At 43.3% G+C, this 26,589-nt stretch overlaps 1 protein-coding gene and 1 gene segment (V, D, J or C); both read left to right on the top strand.

The window, feature by feature from the left end:
- The window catches only part of LOC117363895, a 286,323-nt gene that overhangs the window by 53,656 nt on the left and 206,078 nt on the right, over nt 1-26,589 (top strand).
- The window catches only part of LOC117363883 (gastrula zinc finger protein XlCGF26.1-like), a 53,983-nt gene that overhangs the window by 476 nt on the left and 26,918 nt on the right, over nt 1-26,589 (top strand). The window contains exons 2-4 of one of the 2 annotated variants that reach the window (XM_033952404.1): nt 21,688-21,814; nt 22,883-22,996; nt 23,147-23,260. In XM_033952404.1, the coding sequence (XP_033808295.1) occupies nt 21,688-21,814; nt 22,883-22,996; nt 23,147-23,260 (355 nt within the window). Of the gene's footprint in view, nt 1-21,687; nt 21,815-22,882; nt 22,997-23,143; nt 23,261-26,589 lie in introns of both variants that reach the window. The other variant, XM_033952396.1, reaches the window with a different exon arrangement.

Here is a 26,589-nt window from a genome sequence, read left to right as displayed (position 1 = left end):
CTCGGATCCATTATGAAATAATAATAAACCTACGGGATGTGATGAAAGAAAAGTACCTTAGCTAAAAAGAACAAAGAATAAATTTACCTCGGCCATTGCATTAATCGGTATGTCAGCTTTGCCTGGGTTAGATAACAACATAGCTATCCCCAGTAGTTATACCCCGGACAGGCCTGCCCAAGCCAAATATCAGGCCACAATCAAACAATTAGTAAGCTCCAGCTGTCTAATAAATATTACTGTATGTGGAAAATTTGTGTTAAGGAAATTCGCCAATAGATCACTTGCCAGTTGAAAGCCAAATAAATTCTTAATGTTGCTTTTTTTTCGGTATAGGCTCATATTTGCTTAAATGTTGAAAAGAACATAAACCATTCCACCAGGGATCAATTAGCCCATCCATATCACATAGACTGAGTACACAGCCATGAGGAATGCTCTATTCTGTACATTTTTCTAGAATATAATTTAAGGACATAAGCAGTGCCTCTGCTGGGTCAGACCAGAGGTCCATCCTGCCCAGCAGTCTGCTCATGCGGTGGCCCATCAGGTCAAGGACCTGCATAGTAATCCTCTATCAGAACTAGCCTCAAGGTCCCAAAAATATTTCACTGTGAACTCACTTGGAAATCATGTTTCTCAGCTGTTGGGGCCTTATTTCTGGCTTTAGTAGCAGGTAGAGTGAGGTCAGCATACTAATTTCCTGTCAGTAGCACAGAATATGAGCTGATATCATTGGGCACACCTGTCATTGGAATGTGCAAAGACTCTTTTGGCCCCATGCTCAAAAGATTCACAGTAGAGGCAATTATACTGTGCATTCCGCACTGAAAAATCAGTACAACTTCCTCAAAGTAATGAGCGTGCAAATTCATGTTGTGTTAAAATTCCCTCAGCAAAATACTAGGTCACTGTTTTACTGTATGCATGATGTTAGCAATGCGATGTGCTGTGTTTTACACAACTCATATCACTTAACATTGGAGCCAAAAATTTAGTATTATGTATCAGATCACAAAATTTAGTATTATTAAAAGGACAATTCTCCAACAGGGTATCTTGTAGGAACTTTTCATATCAAGGAAAGTAGACATCCATTTTTCTTTATAAAATATTAGCCTAATCAGATAAGATAGATATATACACCTAGAAATTAAGCCTGAACATATAAGTCAGCCCTAAAGCTGATTTAGGTGCGGGCGCCTAAATGAGGGAAATGCACGCATGACATTAAGTTACACAGTAGAGAATGACATGGGAACAAATTTTTCCCAGTTCCCACAGGAACTCAATTTCCCCATCCCGTCCCCGCATGTTTTGTTGCTGTCCCTGCCCCGTTCCTGTAAGCTCTGCCTTAACTGTACAAGCCTCAAATACTTAAGAACATAAGAAGTTGCCTCCGCTGAGGCAGACCAGAGCTCCATCTCGCCCAGCGGTCCGCTCCCGCGGCAGCCCATCAGGCCTATTGCCTGAGCAGTGGTCCCTGACTATTTCTATAACCTACCTCTACTCCTATCCCTATAACCTACCTCTACTCCTATCTGTACCCCTCAATCCCTTTGTCCTCTAGGAACCTATCCAAACCTTCTTTGAAGCCCTGTAACGTGCTCCTGCCTACCACAGCCTCCAGAAGCGCATTCCATGTATCCACCACCCTCTGGGTGAAAAAGAACTTCCTAGCGTTTGTTCTAAACCTGTCCCCTTTCAATTTCTCCGAGTGCCCCCTTGTACTTGTGGTTCCCCATAATTTGAAAAATCTGTCCCTGTCTACTTTTTCTATGCCCTTCAGGATCTTGAAGGTTTCTATCATGTCTCCTCTAAGTCTCCGCTTCTCCAGGGAGAACAGCCCCAACTTTTTTAGTCTGTCAGTATATAAGAGATTTTCCATATCCTTTATCAGCTTAGTTGCTCTTTTAAAGTGATGGAGCTTGCAGGAATGGGGCAGGGATAGGAAAATTATCTTGACGGGAAAATGAGTTCCTGCAGGGACAGGGAAAAATTTGTCCCCGTGTCATTCTCTATTACAGAGTAAGGACTAAATTCTATAAATGGTGATTAAAAATTGGCACAAAAAGATGGTGCTTAGTGCTAATCTATAAATGGTGCTTAAAGTTAGGCGCAGTTTATAGGATAACACTAACTTTAGGAGTGAGCATTTGCACTAAGTAAATGTGCTGTAAATCCTCATACCTAAATTAGGCACAGATCCTCCTTATTGTATAAACCGCGTGTGTAGATTGCAGGAATTGCCCCTGTTATACTCATTACCCTCTCATGGCTGCACCCTCTTTTTGGAGCCACACAAATTTCATACCTAAATATCCTTATGTAAATTTTAATTAGTACCAATAATTACTTAAGTCCCAATTTTTTTGCCAATAATTAGACTCTGTATATGCTCATCCTGCAAATATGTACTATCCAAGATATGTGTTTATTTACAGAATAACCCTTAGGTGGTATGCCACAAGAATAAGTTGAACATAGGCAGCACATAACTTGCATCATTAAAATATTCAAATAATAGTACATAGTATGAGATAATATGCTACATAAATTGTCAGCACAATATACAATAAAATATTTGAATAAACATCATATATGCATAATGTGCATATAAATGTTAGTACATGGGGAGCAAGCCTGCTGTGAGTCTTTAGGGCTGGGACCCAGCTCGCCTTCTGAATTTCTCAGTGGCTTGAATGCAGGCTGTGGGTGCCCTGCATAAGAACCCTTGGGGTATCAGGGTGCTGGCTGCATAGTTTGCCAATCCCCATTTTGCTGTGAAGTTCTGTGGAGGTTGGGGTTAGTCCGACTGGGAGCCCGAAGATTTCTTGGTTTGTAGTTAGATTTGGAAGCATCTGATGGAGAAAGTCCTTTCCTTCTCTCCAGCTGCACTAAAATAGCTGACAGGCAGCCACCTATATAGAACTGTGAGTACAATCCCATTATTTCCTGTGGGGAAAATTGAGGTGTGTCTGAAAATCTTCAATTTGAGGGTTTCTGAGGTTAGGGTTTAGGTCTCCCAGCCCCAAACCTCTTTTTCACTGATTTTGAATATTCAGTTAAGTCTCCATAGACCGTTTTTGGCACAATTTTTCTTGCGGCGGCCATCTTGGATTTCAATTGATCTTTTTTTCAAAAGCCTCTAGCTGCGTCAAAACCCCTCGATTTTGATTTTAATCAACTGAGATGGACTCCTCAGTGTATGAGGACACCGTTAATTGTAACAATTGTGCCGGTTTTTCTGATGAGGTGCGTCCATGTACTGTGTGCCATAGCGCACACAAGGGAGGGGCAGGAGCTTTGTGCTTAGTCCCATCCATGTTCTCTAGAGTGGGTGAACAGCTGTAGGTCTGAGAAATGGGTAAAAAGGCCATAGAACCTGTCCAGATACTTAATTGTGCCCAAGAAAAGCACAGAGGACTGTGACTCCTGGAGAATTTCTGGCCTCCCTGGACCTCACGGAGACATATCTGCATATTTCAATCTTTCTGGGCCACAGATAATATTTAAGGTTTCATGTACTTCAACAGCATTTCCAGTTTACAGCCCTTCTGTTCAGATTGACGACAGCCTCCCGCACTTTCACCAAGGTTATGGTGGTGGTTTGCGACTCATCTCCGGAAGATGGGGGGGATCCAGGTACATCACTACCTGGACGATTGGCTGATCAGAGCCCCAGGCAGGAGTGTGAGATGGCAGTGCAATGAGTGTTAGACTTGCTCCAGCAGTTGGGCTGAATTGTCAACTTCAGAAGAGCCATCTGGAACCGACCCAGACTCTGGAGTATCTGGGAGTTCTTTTTGACACAGCTTGGGACCACACTTTTCTTCCAGAGCCATGTAAACAAGAGCTGTGATAACAGATCCTGTCTCTCTTGGCATTATCTTTAGTTTTTGGGCTCCATGGCAGCATTTCTGGAAGTAGCCCCCTGGGCCAGGCACACATGTGACCTCTCCATGTATCTCTGTAGTCTCCGCAGAGGCATTCGCTTCAAGTGCATTTCCCAGTGAGGCAGTAAAGAAATGGGGATGGAATTGTACACATCAACCAGAGATAAAATGAATGAATAAATGTTTATTAATCAAAAAGTCAATAAAACAGTCTTATTAGGTATTGAGTCAACATGAGATTGTGGATCGAGGAGGTGAAAATGGAAATTTCAGCAGTGGTGGTGCAAGTACGGAAGGCAGTTCAGGAGCTCCGCTCTGATATGGGAGAGCTGGGCTCCCAAGTGGAGGCTCTTTGGAAGGTTGCGAAGATGGAGTGACTGGAGTGCAGAGATAGATGGAGGAAATCTCTGAGGAATATCAATTGCTGCTTGACGAAATGGAGGACTTGGAACGCACCCGCAAAAATAACTTGCGGGTGCAAGGTATCCCGGAGGTGGTGGTCTACATGGATGTCAGGGCCTCAATGTCCACATTGTTGAGGTGGCTGCTTCAGGAGGAAGTAGTGGAGTTGGGCACTGAAAGAGCACACAGAGCTTTGAGACCGTGCGTTGCTGACGACTCGAGGACATTGTGCTTTGCCTCTAGATTTTTCTGCTTAAAGAAAGGATTCTGCGCAGGACCCGGGATCTTGGCACTGTGACCTGGGAGGGTCATTGGTTGGAATTCTACCAAGACTTGGTGGCCAGACATTTCAGAAGTGCTGTTCCTTCCGTGACATCACCAAAGCATTGGTAAAGCCAAAATGAGATATCATTGGACTTATCCATTTGGACTCCTTATTACCATCAAAGTGTCATCGGTGTGGGAGGTGTGAACCTTTGTTGCAAAAAGCGGGGATTGAGGTCCCAGAGGAGTCGGGTGCTACTGCAGGAATTATACAGCATGCCCGGAAGTGCTTGGCACTATTTTGATGGCAGAGGGTGGAGCGGAGCACCCGCGGTGGTACATAATGCCTGGGGCATCGACCAGTCGAGGAGAGTGATGGTGGTGGTTGGTTGCTGAACTTTGGTCCTGACTCTTGAACTGAGCTTGGTGTCTGGATATATTTCCAGGATATATAGTTCTGGATTAGCATGCTTTTATGCTCTGTTGCGTGTGGGCTGTGTGATGACTTATTGGAGCTCTTGTTCCTGCGTGTGTGTGTGTGGGGGGGGGCTGAGATTGAGGGTGGGTGTGAATGGTGGAGGGAGAATGAGAGTGGGGATAGTAAGGGGTATTGGTGTATGTATGGTTTGAGATACTGGTGTGTTGGAGCTACTTTATCTGGGACATTGTTGAAATATCTGTTGGAGGTCTAGTTGATCCCATTTGGAGGGTGGGATGAGGACAAGGGAGGGTTTAGGGGATGTTATTTATTTATTTATTCATTCATTCAGGAGAGCTCAGAACGGTTTACATGAATTTATGCAGGTACTCAAGCATTTTTCCATCTGTCCCGGCGGGCTCACAATTAAGTGACTTGCCCAGGATCACAAGGAACAACATGGGTTTGAACCCACAACCCCCAGGGTGCTGAGGCTGTAGCTTTAACCACTGCGCAACAGTGGTGGTGGTGGGGGGTGTGGTGGAGAAATCATTGGGCAGCTTCTTCTATATCTCTTTAAGGTTATTGGGGGGGTTTAAGTTTGTATCCTATAATATTCGAGGCCTTAATTCTCCTTATAAAACAGAAGGCATTTTTCCGGGAATTGTATAGACTGCATAAATCTATATGTTTTGTGCAAGAAATATACTTGTTGAAATCTCATGAGTTTCTGATATGGAACCTGTGCTATCCTGTATCCTTTTGGGTTTCTCGGGTAGGGACTTCCAAAGAAGGGGGGAGGGTAGTATGTTATGTTATCCCCAAGGCCGATATGTCATGGTGGAGGTTATGTTGGAGGACACCTTGTACTCTTTGGTGAATGCTTATGTTCCTAATGAGGGGCAGGGGAAATTTTTGAGGTCTCCAACAATTTTGAAATTTAAAACTGGGTCTCTTATTCGGAGGGGGGAAGGGAGGGTTCAATCTCATTATGGCTCCCAGTTTGGACAATTCTGGCAGGGATGGGGATTATGGAAGGAGGTATCAGAAATTGTTTCAGACAGCTGTTAAAGCATTAAATGTAGTGTATGGGTGGCGATGGATGTATCCCTTGGGGAGAGACTATACACATTACTCTTCTGTACATGCTTCATATTCCCATATTGATTGTATTTTTGTGGAGAGGGCTCTCTTGCAGCAGGTGGAGTGGGCAGGGATTGAGCAGATTACCTACTCTAACCACGCCCCAGTTTAGTTGCAGCTCTCCCTATTTTCTGTAAGTTTGGTTAGGAAATATTGGCGCTTTAATGATAGCCTCTTGGATGATCCAACGGTGAGGGAGCAAATAGGAGGGTGGATTCGAGAGTATTTGGATTTGAATATGGGAGGTCTCTCAGGAAACTATATGGGAGGGTTTGAAGGCTACACTATAGGGTAGAATAATTGGCTTAGCCTCGTGTCCCAAATACAGCGGCTTGAGGGTATACATAAGCATCAACCTCAGAATAAGGGGGGTGGGTCAGCAGTTGCAGAGGGCCCGCAGAGATTTACAATCTTATGAACTGGAGACCTGCGCTTTAATCTTCAATTTCTGTAACAAAAATATTTTGAGTTTTTCAATAAAGCCAGTAGACTGGTGGCACATAGGCTGAAAGTCTGCCAATCGAGGAATAACATCTCTTCCATATGGGCAGCCTCAGGAGCAGTGTTGAGACAGGAGGATGAGATTAGGGCTCTCTTTGTGGAGTACTATGCACATCTTTATAGCTCTGAGGGGGAGGGGACGAGAACAGATCGGTAACACTATTTTTTAGCGTCTTTCCCCTTACTGCAGATTGAGGCAGGGGATGCGATTCAGTTAGGCTGCCCTCTTACTCTGATTGAAGCGCAGAGAGCGCTCCAATATATGACAATAGGAAAATTGCCAGGCTTAGATGGTTTTACCGTCAATTATTATAAGCATTATCAAGATTTGTTGTTGCCACCACTTCTACTATTCTTGAACTCTTTGGAAAGGGGTAGTCAACTCCCTTTGCGGCTGGCGGGGTTACAGTTCTGGCTAAAAGGGGGAAGGATCCCTCACAATGTGCTTCCTATTGCCTAATTTCCCTGTTGGGAGTTGACACAAAAATCTTTACTAGAATGCTGGCGGACCGCCTGATGAGTTGGGCTCCCTGACTGAACCATTCGGATCAGTCTGGGTTTGTGGGTGGTCATCAGGTGGGGGATAATATCAGGAGGGTGTTTTAATTTGTTGGAAAAGGCATGCGGGGGCCCTCATGAAATGGTCTTCTTATCCATTGATGCTGAGAAGGCCTTTGATAGGGTCTCTTGGCCTTTCCTTTTTTCAAGTCTTTGAGTCTATAGGACTGGGTCCCCAGATGCGGGAATGGATTCAAATTTTGTACACTAACCCAGTTGCTTCGGTAAAGGTTAATGGGGGATATTCTAATATATTTTCCTTGTTTCGGGGGACGTGACACAGATGTCCTCTCTCGCCCATTTTGTTTGCTTTGGTAGTTAAACCCTTTGCTTTGAGGGTGCCTGGTGATCCTCTGGTGAACGGTATACGGACGTCCGGGGGGAAATACAAGGTGAGCCTTTTTGCCGATGATTTGCTTTGTACAGTACAGGATCTGGAGACTTCGTTGGCAGTGGTGTTAACGGAGCTGGAAGAGTTTGGAGCAGTTTTGGGTTTCAAGGTAAATGTGGGCAAGTCTGAACTGTTGAAACTGAACTTATCCGGGGAGACTATTGAGTGTTTACGTCAGCTCTACCCTTTTCTGTGGGTAAAAACTACCTTATAATATCTAGGGGTCCTGTTCAGACCCCCTGATACCAACTTATATGATCTCAATTATCCTCCTTTGTTTTGTTGGATTAAAATGGACTTAGATATTTGGGGTGGGAAGCATTTCAAACGGGACTCGTAAAACATGTCTCCCTGCACACAAAGATAGCGTCTCATACACAACTTTGGAGGAAATTTGAACAAGATGCTATGACATGAAACCGGAAGTGACTGTGAAGTGCTGCCATGGCAACAGCAATTCTGTTGCAGAAACCTATGCCTCTACTAACATGTCAAAAAATCATAGAAACATAAGGAAATGTAGAAAAACATTCTAAAGCATTGATTCCATTCAAGTTTCTGATTTAAATGCTCAGGTTCCTCACTGTTTAAGGTATGCATTCAGAATTGTTCAGATTGTAAAAGACGGCAAGTTCTGTTGGTTTTCTTTTCAGGAATGCGGTTGATAATGAAGCAGCACAAGTCGTTGAACTTGTGTTCTCTAGATCTCAAAGAGGCTTACACTCACATTCCCATTCATCCAGCCTCTCGACAATTCCTCAGATTTCGGGTGGGAAATCTGCATTTTCAGTACAGAGTGCTACCTTTCAGCCTGGCTTCATCTCTAAGAGTGTTCACCAAGTGCCTAGTTGTAGTAACGGCAGCTCTGTAGAACAATGGTTCCCATACCTGGTCAATTGGCTCATCGAGAATTCAACATCTCAAGGGGTTACTGTAGTGATCCAACAGACTAAACAATGGGTGACTAGGGTAGCTTGGACCCTATTGTAAGACATACAACTTTTGTGTAAACGGGTGCGTTGTTTGCCCCTTATAAACCCTGGGGCATGGGTAAACAAACATGTAAATTACAAACGATGTAGTACATGAAGTAACATGTCTTGTTCCAAATGTTTTTGCTGTGCGTGGATGAACAAAGCTCCCTATATATTCCAAGGTGATGTTGCATGCCAGACAATTTCCACATTTGTAGTGACCACCCATGCATTTATCAGAATCCATCCTATTCCTACTGATATCTGACGGACTCAAAAGTTCTTTAAAAAATTTTTGCCTTGTAAAGGCTATATGAAAGTGTGTGTACTTAAACATGGGATTAAGTTTCATGACTTACCAGTGTTTCCCAGTACCATGTTTCCCACCGCCTCAGGAGCATCCTTGTGCCACACTGCGTGGACCAGAGAGGTGGGAGCAGCCAGCTTAACCTCTCCTCTTCATGCTCAGCTGGTAAAAAGGGTGGCTAGCTCATTGGGGAGACCTTCTCTCTCTTCGGGGCCTGGAAATTGTGACTGTTCCACATGAACGGACGCAGATACCCAGCAGCCCATGAAATGTAAGGTAGTGTCATCACAGGGTGACTCCTTGCTTCTTAGTACAGCTTTCTTCTCAGAATTTGTGAATTTTATGTAAAAAGCCTTTCAGAACAACCATGCTCCTCCTGCGCTTCAGACTTGCCTCATCACGGCATAGCCTCTTGGGGCGCATCTGCTTCTCAGTCTGCCATTGTTTGGGTCTCAGAAGACCTGTTTGCAGGGGATACTTAATGATGAGCATAATTTTATTGTTCCTTTATTGTTTATGGATGCTCGTCCCATGGCAGGGGACCAGGGAAGTACTCTGGCAGTTTGGATTCTCTTTTCCTCTAGAACCTGGAGACAATCCCACGGTTCTGCGCTTATTTCGGTCCGCTGCCTTATCGGATCTCCTTTTGGAGTCTCTGCATGAGCTGCAGTGTTCTCCCCAGAATTTTTTTCCAGCCGGGTGGCATGAAAAAATAGCCGGGTGAGGCGGGATGCGGAAATTTGGTGGTTAGAATAGGGTCATTAAATCTAGTGGCGTACCTATATGACAGCCAGTACTGATCACTTTTTAACAACCCCCTCCTCAATATAAAATAAAAAAAGTTATTTTTAGTAATAATCCATGAGTCACACAATAAGGATGCACCTAGGAAAAGGCAGCATCTTAAAACACTGCAGTGAGCACTAGAACACCAACAAACACATTGTAAAACTAAACAAGCCAGATCCTGCACAGTCAATTGATCCTGTACAGTCAATGCTAAAAGAAAACCATGTCCTTTTCATACACACTTGCCCAATATGGAATAATCACAAACTAAAAATAGAAATATGTAGACAAAAAAACTGAACTGCCAAGAAACCAGACTACATACAATGCAACACCATAGAAACGGTGACACATGTCCCCTAATACTGTGCAAAATATAAAAACAGTAGATGTAAATTTGAAAAAGGTGAGATATAACAATCACCACTTTACAAATATAAATAACGAGAAATAAGAAAATACAATTTTATTGGACTAATCCATTTTTCAATTAGGTTTCAGAGGCCAAATGTTTCTTCAAAACAGTACAGTATACTGCTGTTATGATATCCTGTCCTGACCTGAGCAAAGGGGTTTAGTTCAGAAAAAACTGCCTTATTTCCATTTCCTATTTATAAACTTTTATCAATACAGTTACAATACTACTTGATTCTACATTAAGCAACAACAACAAAAAAATTATCCCTTTTGTCATTTCTGCTTTAATCATCTTCTCTTCGCTCTCTTCTCCATTCCATGCAACATCTGCCCTCTCTCTTTGCCCCTTCCACCCAGCCTCTGCCCTCTCTCTACCCCTTCCATCCACTGTTCACCCTCTCTTTCTCTTCCATAAGGCATCTTCCCTCTTTCTATGTCTCTTCAATAAACTGTTTATCCTGTACCCTTTCTCTCCTTTGTACATGATTCATTTCAGCTTCATCTCCTCCCCTGTACTCCGGCATCTCTCTTTTCTCCTTTCCTTCCTTTCTTCCCACTCAACCCCATGATTTGGCATCTCTATCCCCTTCCCTCCCCCCATGCCCTGGCATCTCTCTCCTCTCCTTCCATCTCCTCCTCCCCTCCATTATCTGACATCTCTTCTCCTTCCTTTCTTTCCCTCCCTCCTTCCTGCCTTTCCCATGGTCTGGCATCCGTCTCTTAACCCCTCCCCCATACCCTGACTTCTCTCCCTCCTCCCTCTGTGGTCTTGGCATCTCTCTTTCCTCTCCTCTCCCTTCCCTGGTCTTCCTTCTCCCCAGCAGCAGCAGCATTTCTCTTCCCCTCCCCTCCTTCCCTGTCTCACATACCTGTCAGCAGTGCAGCATTCAAAACTCGCTACAGGCTAAGGCGGAAGATAGGGCAATGAGGGAGTCGAAGGGAGGGAGGGATGCTTACAACTTGTTGCTCTTGCTTGCTTCGGGTCCTGCCTTCTTGGATCTATCATTCTTTGGCTTTTTCTTTTGTAAAAATCTGGAATGATCTTCCTACAGAAATTAGACTTTTCCCTTCTCTGATAATCTTTCGGAAAACTTTAAAGACCTACCTATTTCAGAATGCTTTAAATGATAAATAAGGGATTGCAATTAATGACTTTCTTGTCCAATTATTTGCTTTCCTGTCCTTTCAATAACTTTGTGTGAGCTGGATAGTCAGGATGACCCAGTATACAAGACTAAGAATTGAATTGGAATACATGATTTTTTTTTTTTTCTGGTGACATGCCAGGCCTGGTAGTTTCTAGCCTGCAATATAGGGCTACTTCACCTCATTACCAACCGATTCAAGGAAAAGTACAAAAGAAGCCAAATTAATAAACAAAATATAATGAGGTTAAGCGGCAAAAACACCGTGTATAACAGTCTAATAAATTAATGTACCTATGGGACTTAGAAGATACAGTGATTAAAACTTAACAAACACATTAGAGATCAGATCTTGTTACTGGCTTATTTATTTGGATTTATGCACTGTGTTTTTAGGAAAAAAAAAAAAAAATCACCCAAAGCAGTTATAGCAAGTATAAATCAGACATAAGGCAATAAACATTGACTGCAGCAAAAATATTAATTTAACAGTAGGCATTATGGCATCATAGTATTCTATTTACAAGGTCAACGCAGTATATATTAATATTCTTAATGGACTGAGGGTAAGCGATGGTGGAAAATACATGAAACCTGTGCAATGGCTTTTGGAAAATCAAAACTCCTTTTCATGAAATACAAAAACAGAAACGGTAATGAAAAAACTACCCTGCAGCCTTACCAAAAGGACCTTTTTTTATTGTTTATTTTTCTTTTATTTGAGTTGGGTTTGTTCAAAGTGGTACTGCAGTCCTATGTGCCAGCTTTAAAGTCTGCCCTTACCGTTTCTCTATCAGTTAGCCGTTCGCTCAACAGATCAGAGGTGAAACCGAGCTAATTTATATTGGAGGTGGGGGGGGGGGATTTGCTTCTGACAGGGCAAAAAAAAAAACGAGTCAGATGCCCTACCTCAGCCACTGTGCCCCACGGTGTGCCATATCGCCCGGCCAGGGTTCCTGCCGTTACCTTTTGTAACCTCAGACATGCAAACCAACTCAGGGGACCCAAAGGAGTGGGTTGTGTGGGCATGCTGCCGCCAGCAGGAGGGTTCCAGCGGCAGAGAGAGGAGAGAGCAGCGCCACCCCAGAGGTGGGGGCCGTGTAAAGAACCAGCTCAAAACTCGCTTAGAGGTGGCTGAGGAGCAGGAGGAGAGAGCGGAGGCAGCAACGCCTGATGCTACTAGCCCGGCCCTTTCCCCGTGCAGAGTGAACCACACCTATAGGGAGCGCGCATGCAGCCACATGCCTCCAGACCATGGGTTCAATTCACTACAGGATAAGGCGGGAGATAGGGCAGCGAATCAAAGGAAGGGAGGGAAAGAAGCTTACAACTTGCTTACTTCGGGCCTTCCTAGTTGCCGGATTCTACCTTCACGGAAACAGAAAGTAGGCAAGACCTGGCAGCCAGGAAGGCCCGAAGCAAGGAAGATCAGCAAGGCAAGTTTTAACTTCCCTCCGTCGCTGACCTATCTCCCACATGCTCCGGGGCTCTAACGGTACCACTCTCCGTGCTGGCTTCCCTTCTCTTCCCTACCCCCCAGGGACGTAACTTCCGCTTTTGAAGAGAAGGGAAGCCAGCACGGACGGTGGTACCGTTAGAGCCTCAGAGCACGGGTTCAAGTCTGTTGCTGCCTTTTTTTTTTTTTTTTTTAAGTCAGGTGGGAACTTTTGGCGGCTGAACTTTCGGTGGCTCTTCAAAGTTGAGCAGCGGTGGTCCGGCGGCAGCAGGATTCGCGACAGATGACAGCCAGGCGCTCACCTAAATTAGCCGGGCGAAGCGCCCGGTTAAAAGGCGCTAGGGAGAACACTGATGAGCTGATTTTGGACACACAGCCAATTCCTGCTTCCTCCTCCTCACTCAGGTGTGGAGTGAGGGTTCAGTCCTCTGCATTTCCCTGGCTTCCAGACATTACTGTCTTGATTTCGGAACAGTGGAATTCTCCAACAGGCCTTTCAAAATAGCAAAAGCCATGTCCGCAGGAGTGTCGGCATTTTTTTAGTCGGCCTAAAGTAGATTCCTTAGTTGCTTAGGTTACTAAGCGTGCCTCCCTTCTGAGTGAAGGTGGTATGGTACTCAAGGATATGCAGGACTGCCGAGTGAATGTTGTTCTCAACAGACTTTTCAAGGCAGTGTCTTTGAGAGTCATAGCTGCTTCAGTGGCATCCTTTGTTACATGTGCTTATCTGTCCAGTCTACACATTTTGGAGTGTGAGGGAGATGAACCTCTTCCTCGGCTACTTTTATCTGATTTGGATTATATAGTTGACACTCTATCTAATAATTTACATGTCCTGGGTAAAGCATCAGCTTATTCACTTTTTGCTTATAGAATGCTTTGGATCAGACAATGGGCTGGTGATTCCACCTCTAAAGCTGCTCTTGCCAGACTCCCTTTTTAAGGGGTTGTTATTATTTGGTAAAGGCCTGGATGATCTTATGCATTGCATGGTCGACTGTCATCCTCAAGACCCTGCCTGATAGTAGACCCAGAACCTCTAGAGGCTCAGGGCACTTTAATTTTTATGGCTTTAGGTACTCTCAACAATATTCCAGTTCCACGTCACAGAGATTCTCCCAGGGATGCAGGCAGAGGTTCTCCAGATCCAGGCATAACCAAGCCTCCGCTTCACATACTGCTCCATCTTCCAAGAAATCAAAATGATGCCAGGCTGAGGGAGACCCTTCTTCTATAGGGGAAAAGCTCTCAGCGTTTCTTCAGGCCTGGGTCCAGATTTCATCCAGTCACTGCTATAGAGCATGTGCCGCCTGAAGACTTGGGCTCAGGGAGTGAGGTACTTTATCGTGACAAAGAAAGGCTCCGACGAGTGGAGACCTATTTTGGCTCTAGCACATGTAAATGCAGTGCTCAAAGTTCTGCGGTTTTGCATGTAGATGATTTGATCTGTCATAGCGGCGGTGATCCCGAGAGACTTCCTAGCCTCTCTAGATCTGACACAGGCCTACTTGCATATTCCTATTTTCCAAGACCACAGGAAGTTTCTCAGATTTCATGTTCTGGAAAATCATTATCAATTTTCAGTTCTAGAAACATGATGGTAGATAAAGGCCAAATGGCCCTTCTAGTCTGCCCATCCACAGTAACCATTTTCTCTTTCTCTCTCTGAGAGATCCCATGTTCCTATCCCAGACCCTCTTGGATTCAGACACTTTGTCTCTACCACCTCTTCCGAGAGACTGTTACATTTTTACAGAAAGGGTGGTAGATGTATGGACTTCCTTAGATTACTCCAGAGCCTATCACCTCTTAACTTCATCCTATGTCCTCATTTCAGAGCTTCCTTTCAAATGAAAGAGACTTGGCTCGCGTGCATTTACATTATGTAAGTATTTAAACATCTCTATCATATCTCCCCTCTCCTGCCTTTCCTCCAAAGTATACAGAATGAGATCTTTAAGTCTGTCCCTATACTCCTTATGATGAAGATCACGTACCATTTTAGTAGCCTTCCTCTGGACAGACTCCATCCTTTTTTATATCTTTATGAAGGTACGGTCTCCAGAATTGCACACAATATTATAAATGAGGTCTCAAAGTCTTATACAAGTTTCAAGTTTCAAGTTTATTAAGTCTTGATGAATCGCCTATATAATTTGCTAGGCGATGTACAATAAAAATGACATGTATTAATAAATGAAACAAGTACAATGTTAAAAATGACATAAAAACAAATTTGTTGTGTAAACATATAACATACTTTACAAACTGATCAAAAACCTAATTTCACAATAGTGTGAGGGTAAAACATACAAGACATGTGAGGCTAAATAGGGGAGTAGTTACAATTTTGATAGAAGAGAAGAAGAAACATAAAAGGGAAAAACAAAAGGTGGGTAAAAGATGGCAGTTTTAAAAAAAAAAAAGAAAAAACCGAAAATGTATATAAAATTATCAATTTTTACTACTCATATACAGGGGCATCAATGCCTCCTTTTTCATACTGGCCATACCTTTCCCTATGCAACCTAGCATCCTTCTAGCTTTCGCCGCCACCTTAAGATCATCATATACAATCACACCCAAGTCCCGCTCTTCTGTCGTGCACATAAGTTGTTCACCCCCCTAAACTATACCGTTCCCTCAGGTTTTTGCAGCCCAAATGCATGACTTTGCATTTCTTAGAATTCAATTGTAGCTGCCAAATTTCAGACCATTCTTCAAGTTTCGCCAGGTCTTTCTTCATGTTATTTACACCATCTGGCATGTCTACTCTATTGCAGATTTTGGTATCATCCACAAAGGGGCAAATCTTATCTGACAACCCTTCAGCAATATCATTTATAAAAATGTTAAAAGAACAGGCCCAAGAATAGAACCTCGAGGCACACCATTGGTAACATCCCTTTCCTCAGAGCAATCTCCATTGATCATTACCCTCTGTCACCTTCCACTCAACCAGTTATTGACCCATCCTGTCACTTAGGGACCCATCCCGAGGGCACTCAGTTTATTTATTAGACGTCTGTGTGGAACACTGTCAAAGGATTTGCTAAAATTTAAATACACTACACTAGCGAACACCCTCTGTCCAATTTTGATTTGGCGATAGCTGCTCATACCTTCACCAAACTGTTGATTATGGTAGCAGCTCATTTGCCAAGATGGAACTACAAGTGCATCCTATTTGGATGCTTGGCTGATCAGGGCCCCCTCATTGTCTGAGGGTCGGTGCACAGTGGATCAGGTGATCAGAGTCCTTTAGGATCTGAGTTGGATGGTACATTGCCGACACAGCAATTTGATGCTGGCTCCATCCCTGGAGTACCTGGGTGACTTCTTCTCATTCCCAATGTTTTATCCTTTTTCCCTCCATTTCCTTTCAACTTTTTTTTTTTTCTTTATTTTTATTTTTATCTCTAATAATGTAACTTTACCCCTTTCCTCCTTTTTTAATCCTCACTTTCAAGTCCGTCTTGTCTATGTCCTCAATGTACACTTCCCTCCCTTTCTATAAACATTACTTTTAACAAGTATTGCTTTTATTTCTATTTTAGCATATTATTGTAAACTGGCTAGATATCCGTTGATGGTCGGAATATTAAAAATTAATAAACTTGAAACTTCGGTATGGCTGTCAGCCGAGTCTATCTACCAAAGGTATGCAGATGAAAGCTTTGTTCTCAGATTTCTTATCTCTTGGACAAGTCAGCTCCACTATCTTCAAGTCCTGGGGTCCATAGTGGACCCATAATTTTGGTTTTGAGAAGCATTCTCCAGCAGAGTGGTTATATGTTGGCTTCCACTGGGAAAAAGGGGGAAGCCCATCGCTGTTCTTTCTGTTTGGGTATAGTACTCTTTCTGGTACTGAAAGAAAGTTGTTTTTAAACAGAAAGCTGTTGGGTTTGCCCATTCCATTGATAGACTATGTATCTGTAGCTTCTGGTTTATGACCTGGATTGCTTCGCCAACTGGGATTTTGATGAACGGTGAAACTACATCAAAACTAACCAGAATGTCTGTATTTCTTAATTTCAGGTCAGTGATCTCGATGAGATGGGAGCGTCTCTAACGTTCAAAATTATATCATCTGACCTTAACTTTTGGGCTAGATAACTTGCTAGAGGGTGGTGGGAACCACAAGCAGCAGCAAAAAAGATCTAATGGACCTTCAAAGTAACTAACTTCTGTCTCAAGCACTGGACTACCAATCATATACCATATAAATAATATAATTGAAAAAAGGAGATAGTCTCAGTGTGAAAGACCAGCGAAAGGAGAAAAAAATCTCCAGCAATCACATGCTAAGGTGAAGGTCTAATAACCTCCACCTGCACACCATCATCGAATCCCTCCTGTGTACACCCACCAACCAAATCAAAAAATAGGTGAAATAAGGTGAAGTTCAACAGTGATGATAATAAATCACATATTCACAGGGCTGAAACAGAGAAAAATACTTTGAAGGTCCCTCCAGCTGACTACCAGAATCAAAAAAGGAAAACTTAACTTGCAGGCATGGTCCACAGATGAAAAACAAAGGCACATAAACACTGTAGACTGCCGAATCAGATGAAATTCAGGAGTAGGTTCAACCAGCCGGTTTCGGGGACTCTAGGTCCCTTCCTCAGGAACCTGTAACTTTAAACGGACAGCACTTATTCAGCCATGAACGGCAAATGAAGCAAACAAGCCAGCCTGGAGAGAGGGAGGAGCCAGGAGCCTGGAGAGAGGGTGGGTGGGAGCATGGACTGCAATGGGTCAGTAGAGCAGTACTTGCTGGGCTGAAAGGGTCCAGGGCCTGTAAGTCTAAGAACAGCATTGACTTGTTTTTCTTTTGTGACCATTGCTCTAGCTGGGTTAACTCACGGTAGCCATTTAGACAGTAGCTCTGCACAGGGCAGGAGCATAGGAGGATACACTTCTGCCCTGGTTCACTGCTGGACCACTAGGGCTTTAAAGATAGGTTTTAAAAGTCTGGGAGGTGAGAGAGAGGTGAAATGTAACATAGTAACATAGTAGATGACAGCAGATAAAGACCCGAATGGTCCATCCAGTCTGCCCAACCTGATTCAATTTAAATTTTTAAATTTTTGTTCTTAGCTATTTCTGGGCAAGAATCCAAAGCTTGGGTTCCAAAGCTTGGGTTCCAACTGCCGAAATCTCCGTTAAAACCTACTCCAGCCCATCTACACCCTCCCAGCCACTGAAGCCCTCCACAGCCCAACCCCCACCAAACGGCCATACACAGACCGCACAAGTCTGCCCAGTACTGGCCTTAGTTCAATATTTAATATTATTTTCAGATTCTAGATCCTCTGTGTTCATCCCACGCTTCTTTGAACTCAGTCACTGTTTTACTCTCCACCACCTCTCGGGAGCACATTCTAGGCATCCACCACCCTCTCCGTAAAGTAGAACTTCCTAACATTGCCTTTGAATCTACCACCCCTCAACCTCAAATTATGTCCTCTGGTTTTACCATTTTCCTTTCTCTGGAAAATATTTTGTTCTACGTTAATACCCTTCAAGTATTTGAACATCTGAATCATATCTCCCCTTTCCCTCCTTTCCTCTAGGGTATACATATTCAGGGCTTCCAGTTTCTCCTCATACGTCTTCTGGCACAAGCCTCCTATCATTTTCGTCGCCCTCCTCTGGACCGCCTCAAGTCTTCTGTCTTTCGCCAGATACGGTCTCCAAAACTGAACACAATACTCCAAGTGGGGCCTCACCAACCTTCTTCCTTCTACTGGCTACGCCTCTCTTTATACAGCCCAGCATCCTTCTGGCAGCAGCCACTGCCTTGTCACACTGTTTTTTCGCCTTTAGATCTTCGGACACTATCACCCCAAGGTCCCTCTCCCCGTCCGTGCATATCAGCTTCTCACCTCCCAGCATATACGGTTCCTTCCAATTATTAATCCCCAAATGCATTACTCTGCATTTCTTTGCATTGAATTTTAGTTGCCAGGCATTAGACCATTCCTCTAACTTTTGCAGATCCTTTTTCATATTTTCCACTCTCTCTTCAGTGTCTACTCTGTTACAAATCTTGGTATCATCTGCAAAAAGGCACACTTTTCCTTCTAACCCTTCAGCAATGTCACTCACAAACATATTGAACAGGATCGGCCCCCAGCACCGAACCCTGAGGGACTCCACTAGTCACCTTTCCTTCCTCCGAGTGACTTCCATTAACCACCACCCTCTGGCGTCTGTCCGATAGCCAGTTTCTAACCCAGTTCACCACTTTGGGTCCTAACTTCAGCCCTTCAAGTTTGTTCAACAGTGTCCTATGAGGAACTGTATCGAAGGCTTTGCTGAAGTCTAAGTAAATTACATCTAGCATATGTCCTTGATCCAGCTCTCTGGTCACCCAATCAAAAAATTCAATCAGGTTTGTTTGGCACGATTTACCTTTTGTAAAGCCATGTTGCCTCTGATCCTGTAACCCATTAGATTCAAGGAAGTATACTATCCTTTCTTTCAGCAACACTTCCATTATTTTTCCAACAACTGAAGTGAGGCTCACCAGCCTGTAGTTTCCTGCTTCGTCCCTGTGACCAGTTTTGTGAATAGGGACCACCTCCGCTCTCCTCCAATCCACAGGAACCACTTCTGTCTCCAGAGATTTGTTGAACAAGTCTTTAATAGGACTCGCCAGATCCTCTCTGAGCTCCCATAGTATCCTGGGATGGATCCCGTCTGGTCCCATTGCTTTGTCCACCTTCAGTTTTTCAAGTTGCTCATAAACACTCTCCTCCGTGAACGGCGCAGAATCCACTCCATTTTCTCGTGTATCTTTGCCAGACAATCTCGGTTCTTCTCCAGGGTTTTCTTCTGTGAACACAGAACAGAAGAATTTGTTTAGCACATTTGCTTTTCCTCATCATTCTCCACATATCGGTTCCCAGGATCTTTTAGTTTAGCAATTCCATTTTTCATCTTCCTCCTTTCACTAATATATCAGAAAAAAATTTTGTCTCCCTTTTTTACATTTTTAGCCATTTGTTCTTCCGCCTGTGCTTTCGCCAGACGTATCTCTCTCTTGGCTTCTTTCAGTTTCACCCTGTAGTCCTTTTTGCACTCCTCTTCTTGGGGTTTTTTTATATTTAACGAACGCCAACTCTTTCGCTTTTATTTTCTCTGCCACTTGTTTGGAGAACCATATCGGCTTCCTTTTTCTCTTGTTTTTATTGATTTTTCTTCATATAAAGGTCCGTAGCCATTTTTATCGCTCCTTTCAGCTTAGACCACTGTCTTTCCACTTCTCTTATGTCCTCCCATCCTAACAGCTCTTTCTTCAGGTACTCTCCCATTGCATTAAAGTCTGTACGTTTGAAATCTAGGACTTTAAGTATCGTGTGGCCGCCCTCCACTTTAGCCGTTATATCAAACCAAACTGTTTGATGATCGCTACTTCCCAAGTGAGCACCCTCTCGAACATTAGAGATACTGTCTCCATTTATGAGGACCAGATCCAATATTGCTTTTGTCACCATTTGTCTGAGCAGAGCCTCTTGAAAGACATCCACAATCTCCCTACTTCTTTCCGAATTCCGCAGATGGAACATTGCAGTGCGCATCCTGCAGGTTGAAATCTCCCAGTAGCAGAACCTCCTCTTTCCTTCCAAACTTTTGGATATCAACAATCAGAACCTTAACAATTAGCTGTGATTGAGTCGGAGGTCTGTAGACTACACCCATGTAGATAGAAATGGAGGTATAGGTGGGGGTACAGGGTGCAGATCCTGGTAGGGGAGGGAGAGAGGAGGCTGGGTGCAGAGCCATGCAGGGAGAGAAGGGGGCTGGGTGCAGAGCTTGGTAGAACAAGGCACTTGAATATATAAATGCGGTTTATATTAGAGTCCGTCTTTTTTCCTCCTCCTTTTTTATTTATTTTTTTTTGGAGGGGGGGAGATAACCACAGTTTATATTTGAATATTTACAGTATGTTCTTTACAGATTGCACAGAATGCAACAGCATGCCTGCTGCCAAATACACCTTGCTTTTCTGATGCCTATTTTGAAAGATTTGCATTGGTTTTGCAGTTCTGTGGAGCTAAAAATTCAAGGCTTTATGGCTTATGATTTATTGTTTCTTGATATACTGCAGTTTTCCTACACATAAATCAATGCAGTGTATAAACAGTAATTATGTTGTTTTTTTTTAAACTCCATAAGTGACAGAAAAGCAAACATACTTAAACACTTTGAGAGTAAAATCTGTAGACTAAGGGCTCTTTTTACAAAGATGTGCTAGCATTTTTAGTGCACGCACCGGATTAGTGCGCATTAGCCGATAAACTACCGCCTGCTCAAGAGGAAGCAGTAGCGGCTAGTGTGTGTGGCATTTTAGCGCGCGCTATTTCACATGTTAAGGCCCCAACGCACCTTTGTAAAAGGAGCCCTAAAAATTCTAGCCTCCCCAAGTATCCTGGGGGGGGGGGGGGGGTGCAGGGATTGGAAGTTTTTCAAGTGGGTAGGAGATTCATATTGGATAGTATTGAATAATGATGATGCACCTTTGGCTGTTGTCAACTCCAGGTGCTATTTAATGGCAAACCCTTTCATTTGAACATAAAATCTTATCCAGTTCTGGAAACAATTGAAGGCATACCTTTTTGTTCAGGCCTTTGCTGCGAAATGATTGCTTCTACAAAATGAATTTTGAGTTTACAAAAGTAAAGTACACATGAGCTTTGCATTATTATTGTCTGTTTTATGACATTATGTCTAGGTTGTATTTTTTGTTTTATTATGAATGTTTTATTGTAAAAGTGCCAAAAATCATAAGCTAGAGCAAGTTAAAAAATTTTGTAAATAAATAAAACAAGCCACATCTGCACAAAACATGACGTTATAAAATTACCCCCTTAATATGAGCAGCATAGAAAGGAATTTATAACATTTTAAAGAAAGTTTTTTTGTTTTTTTTTCCCCATAGATTCTATTCAAGAGCTGTTTTGGCAGACAAATGTAACTAGAAGTAGTTGGATGAGAGGGGTTTATTTCTTTTTCAGGCATCGGTCATATTCAATGATGTCGTGGCTTATTTTTGGGATGCAGAGTGGGATGTTCTGGAAGAACGTCAGAAGGAGCTGTACAAAAAGGTTATCAAGGAAATTCATGGCTTCCTTATGTCACGGGGTAAGGAGGACGCATTGGAGTATGGGAGTCACCATTACAATCTCTCAAATCCCTCAGAGATGCATGATAAAGTAGCATCATAATAAGAGTGAAAAACATAAATGTACAAATCTGCAGTATAATTCTACTAACCCTGGACAAGGCACTACCCTACTTAGAGTACAAACTCATAGAAACACGATGGCAGATAAAGGCCAAATGGCCCATCTGGTCTGGTCATCTGCAGTAACCATTATTTCTTTCTCTCTCCGAGAGATCCCATATGTCTATCCCAGGCCCTTTTGAATTCAGACACAGTCTCTGTCTCCACTTCCTCATCTAAGAACATAAGCAATGCCTCTGCTGGGTCAGACCTGAGTTTCATCGTGCCCAGCAGTCCGCTCACGCGGCAGCCCAACAGGTCCAGGACCTGTGCAGTAATCCTCTATCTATACCCCTCTATCCCCTTTTCCAGCAGGAAATTGTCCAATCCTTTCTTGAACCTTCTGCCCTATTACGCTCTCTGAAAGTGCATTCCAGGTGTCCACCACACGTTGGGTAAAGAAGAACTTCCTAGCATTCGTTTTGAATCTGTCCCCTTTCAACTTTTCTGAATGCCCTCTTGTTCTTTTATTATTCGAAAGTTTGAAGAATCTGTCCCTCTCTACTCTCTCTATGCCCTTCATGATCTTGTAAGTCTCTATCATATCCCCTCTAAGTCTCCTCTTCTCCAGGGAAAAGAGACCCAGTTTCTCCAATCTCTCAGCATATGAAAAGTTTTCCATCCCCTTTATCAGACGCATCGCTCTCCTCTGAACCCTCTCGAGTAACGCCATGTCCTTCTTAAGGGAGACTCACAGAGAAAGGATCCTTGTAATTGTAGAGTAAAACAAAAATGATAAAAAGAGTTGAGCTGATCTCGGCTAGAAAAGTTATCCTGTAAGTTGAAATGTCTTCAACTTGTACTAGATGCAGAAATTTCAGTTTCTACTGTATGTACACTTAATATTGCTACCAGAAGAAGAGTAGGGAGGATTTGGATCTCTGTTGTAACAATAACACAGCTGCTGTTGCTGCTTTTATTGACAGGTTATTTGATTGTTAATCCAGATGTTCTAATCAGAGTTAAACATGAAGGTGGGAAATACTTCACTCAGCACCATGACTGGGAAGAAAATGAAAACATTAATGACCCTCTTATTAGTAAGTAAATATTATTGCTGTGAAATCAAAGGAACCAAACCATGTCATTATGTATAAGTGACTGGAATAGAACAATTTATTTCCAAACCTCTTATCTCTAGAGCCTTGGATTTAATCCTTATAGATGTTTTGTATATTTTGTTATAGCAGACAATCCAATTGTACCACCCATGTCTTCGGTGAGCATTAAAAAAGAAGAAGATATGCCTTGCATGGGCTCACTTGCATCGGAGAGGAGAGGGCAGACCCACCCTCCCATAACAAGTAAGTATAAAATTCCTCTGTGGAAGCCATTACTTCCTCTGGTGCAGGGACTTTAACATGTTGTACCTTTTGGGTCTTCTGTTAATCATCCACTGTATTTATTTATTTATTCATTCATTCATTCAGTTTTCTATACCGTTCTCCCAGGGGAGCTCAGAATGGTTTACATGCATTTCAGGTACTCGAGCAGTTTTTCCCTCTCTGTCCCAGCGGGCTCACAATCTATCCAACATATGTAATGTAATGTAATTTATTTCTTATATACCGCTACATCCGTTAGGTTCTAAGCGGTTTACAGAAAATATACATTAAGATTAGAAATAAGAAAGGTACTTGAAAAATTCCCTTACTGTCCCGAAGGCTCACAATCTAACTAAAGTACCTGGAGGGTAATAGAGAAGTGAAAAGTAGAGTTAGAGGAAAAATAAAAATAAAATAAACATTTTAACAAGACAGCATTGATCTAAATACTTTGGAAGGTAGAAGAGAGGAGAGAAAGGAATAGAAGCATGATGAAGTGATGAAGTGGAGCAAGTAAGTTTAGGAGGAGCGATTGACGTTTCCAGAAAGGGCTTCTTCAGGGAAGAGACTTGGCCGACAGTCCCAGGATGCCTATGTCTCCTCCCCTGAGATGTTCTCCCATCCATGCATTCCCTCCCAGACACACTGCCCGTGCCCCAGCCGCTCCAAGGAGGCTGCCCCAGATGAGGGCAAAGCGTGTCAAAGCAGCTCCTGATTGGTGTAGCCTGACTTTAGTTCCCGAAAGAGGTGGTGGAGTACTGTATTTAGAAGTAAATGTTGGTTACTTTAAATGGGAAGCTTGCTTTTTAAAGCTTGTCATTGTCTTCTATAGTTGTTCCCCAGAAATGTGTTATAATAATGAACAACTTAGTACGCTAGAAGAAATGTAAGCTAGAATTAGCCAGAGGCATATAGCAGCAGGTCATACTGCTGGGAATCTGTCTGGTGTCCTGTCTCTTAAGGATTTTCTTGATCAGTTCTAAGAGTTCAGTGGTATTATTGGTGGGAAGGACAGTGGTTTTAATGTGATGAGTGGGAGCAGCGTCCACGTAAATGTTCTAATTGGAAACATTATTTCAAACTTTCAAAAACACAACTTAAAACATATTTATTCAGAGCTGCATTTCAGGTCTTAAGTAATTAATTATATACAGTTGACTCCGCTTAAGTGCAAGGCCTCGGGACCAGACCGCCACTTGCGCTTAAACAGAGTGTATGCTTAATCAGAGTACCACTTTTTAGTCATAAAAAACACTGTACGCTATAGTCAAATACAATAAAACTTTTATTCAGCAAAACACACACTTTCGAGTCTGGGGCAGGTTCACATAATAATTCTGGGTCACATTGTAATTCTGGGTCTAAGAGGAGTACACATTGCAATTCTGGATCTGGGGAGAGTACACATTGTAATTCCGGGTCTAAGGGCAGTTCACATGGCAATCCTGGGTCCAGCGGGGTTACACACATTGCAAATTGTACTAAAGGAGTTCAAGTAGCCTATGCGGGAACACCCCCACAGGGTACACACATTTCCGAGTTTGGGATAGGTACACACTGTAGTTCTGGGTCTGGGGAGTCCGGGATAGCTGCACGATGTAGTTCTGGGTCTAGGGAGAGTACAAAACATGCAAATAATGCTAATAATGCGAATAATGCTAAAAGTGTCCAGGTAGCTCAAGCAGGAATATCCCCACTGAGACGTAACAAAAATACAACGTGGAGGGCTATGTACGTCAATGCACACAGTTTGGCAAACAAGATCCTGGAATTGGAAACAGAAATAAGGAATGCCGACCTGGATGTTGTGGCGATATCTGAGACCTGGCTCACAGACTCCCACGGTTGGGACATGGTCATACCGGGTTACAACTTAATTCGCCGGGACAGGGAGGGCAAAATGGGAGGAGGTGTAGCATTATATACTAAAGATGACATTAAGATTACAAGAATTGCAGATGTCCAGTACACCGGAGGATCCCTTTTGGTTAATTTGGCCAGAGGGAAGGACAACTGCCTGTATCTTGGAGTAATTTACAGACCCCCAAAACAACAGGATGACCGGGATATGGAATTAATCGGTGATATAGAGAATATCACCTTGCGTGGGGACACAGTATTGTTAGGTGACTTCAACATGCCAGATGTGTATTGGGACACACTTACCTCTGCTTCCGGCAGCAGCAAGAGGCTATTAAACTCTATGAAGGGAGCACGTCTCAAGCAACTGGTGTTGGACCCAACAAGGAATCAGGCAATACTGGACCTGTTACTTACCAATGGAGAAAGTGTCACAGAGGTCTCGGTGGGCGACACATTGGCCTCCAGTGACCACAATATGGTATGGTTCAATCTTAGGAAAGGTTTCACTAAATCTACCACACTTACCAAGGTCCTCAAATTCAAGGACACAAACTTCCAAGACATGGGTGACTTTGTTCACCAGGCGCTACAAAGCCAAGCAGAAACCGATAACGTGGAAGAAATGTGGTCGACTTTGAAAGCCACCATACAGGAAGCGACAAACCGTTATGTTAAATTAGTAAGTAAACGGTGAAGGAACAATAAGCCGCAGTGGTTCACTGTGGAGATCTCAGACCTCATCAAAGAGAAGAAAAAAGCATTCATCTCTTACAAACAATCGGGGAAACAGGAATCTAGAGCAGACTACCTGACCAAGTCAAAAGCCGTCAAAACAGTAGTCAGGCTAAATTCCACATGGAGGAGTCTCTGGCAAAGAACATCCAGAAGGGAGATATCAGGTATATCAGCGACAGAGGTAAAAACTTAGGTGGGATAGTACGTCTTAGGAAACCGGACGGAGACTATGTGGAAAAGGACTCGGAAAAGGCCCAACTGTTAAATGAATACTTCTGCTCAGTCTTCACCCGAGAAGTGCCGGGGCTCGGCCCTCTGCTACAGACAAAGGTTGACTCAGTTGACCCGTTTAGTAATTTCGAGTTTACGCCCAGTAGTGTCTACGGTGAGCTGTCAAAGCTCATGGTTAACAAGGCAATGGAGCCTGACAACCTACACCCCAGGGTGCTCAGGGAGTTGAGTGATATCTTGACGGAGCAGCTGTCCGCACTCTTCAACCTCTCCCTTAGTACAGGCTGCGTCCCATTGGACTGGAAGACGGCTAACGTCATTCCACTCCACAAGAAAGACTCCAGGATGGAGATGGCAAATTACAGACCAGTGAGTCTCACATCAATATAGTGAGCAAACTGATGGAAACTCTAATCAAACGCCAATTGGATACGATCCTGAATGAGGAGAATCTACGGGATCCCCGTCAACATGGATTT

The sequence above is a fragment of the Geotrypetes seraphini genome, chromosome 1 (assembly GCF_902459505.1).
Source record: "Geotrypetes seraphini chromosome 1, aGeoSer1.1, whole genome shotgun sequence".
In the NCBI taxonomy this organism is placed as follows: Eukaryota; Metazoa; Chordata; class Amphibia; order Gymnophiona; family Dermophiidae; genus Geotrypetes; species Geotrypetes seraphini.
This window is presented reverse-complemented; position numbering and strand designations above follow the sequence as displayed.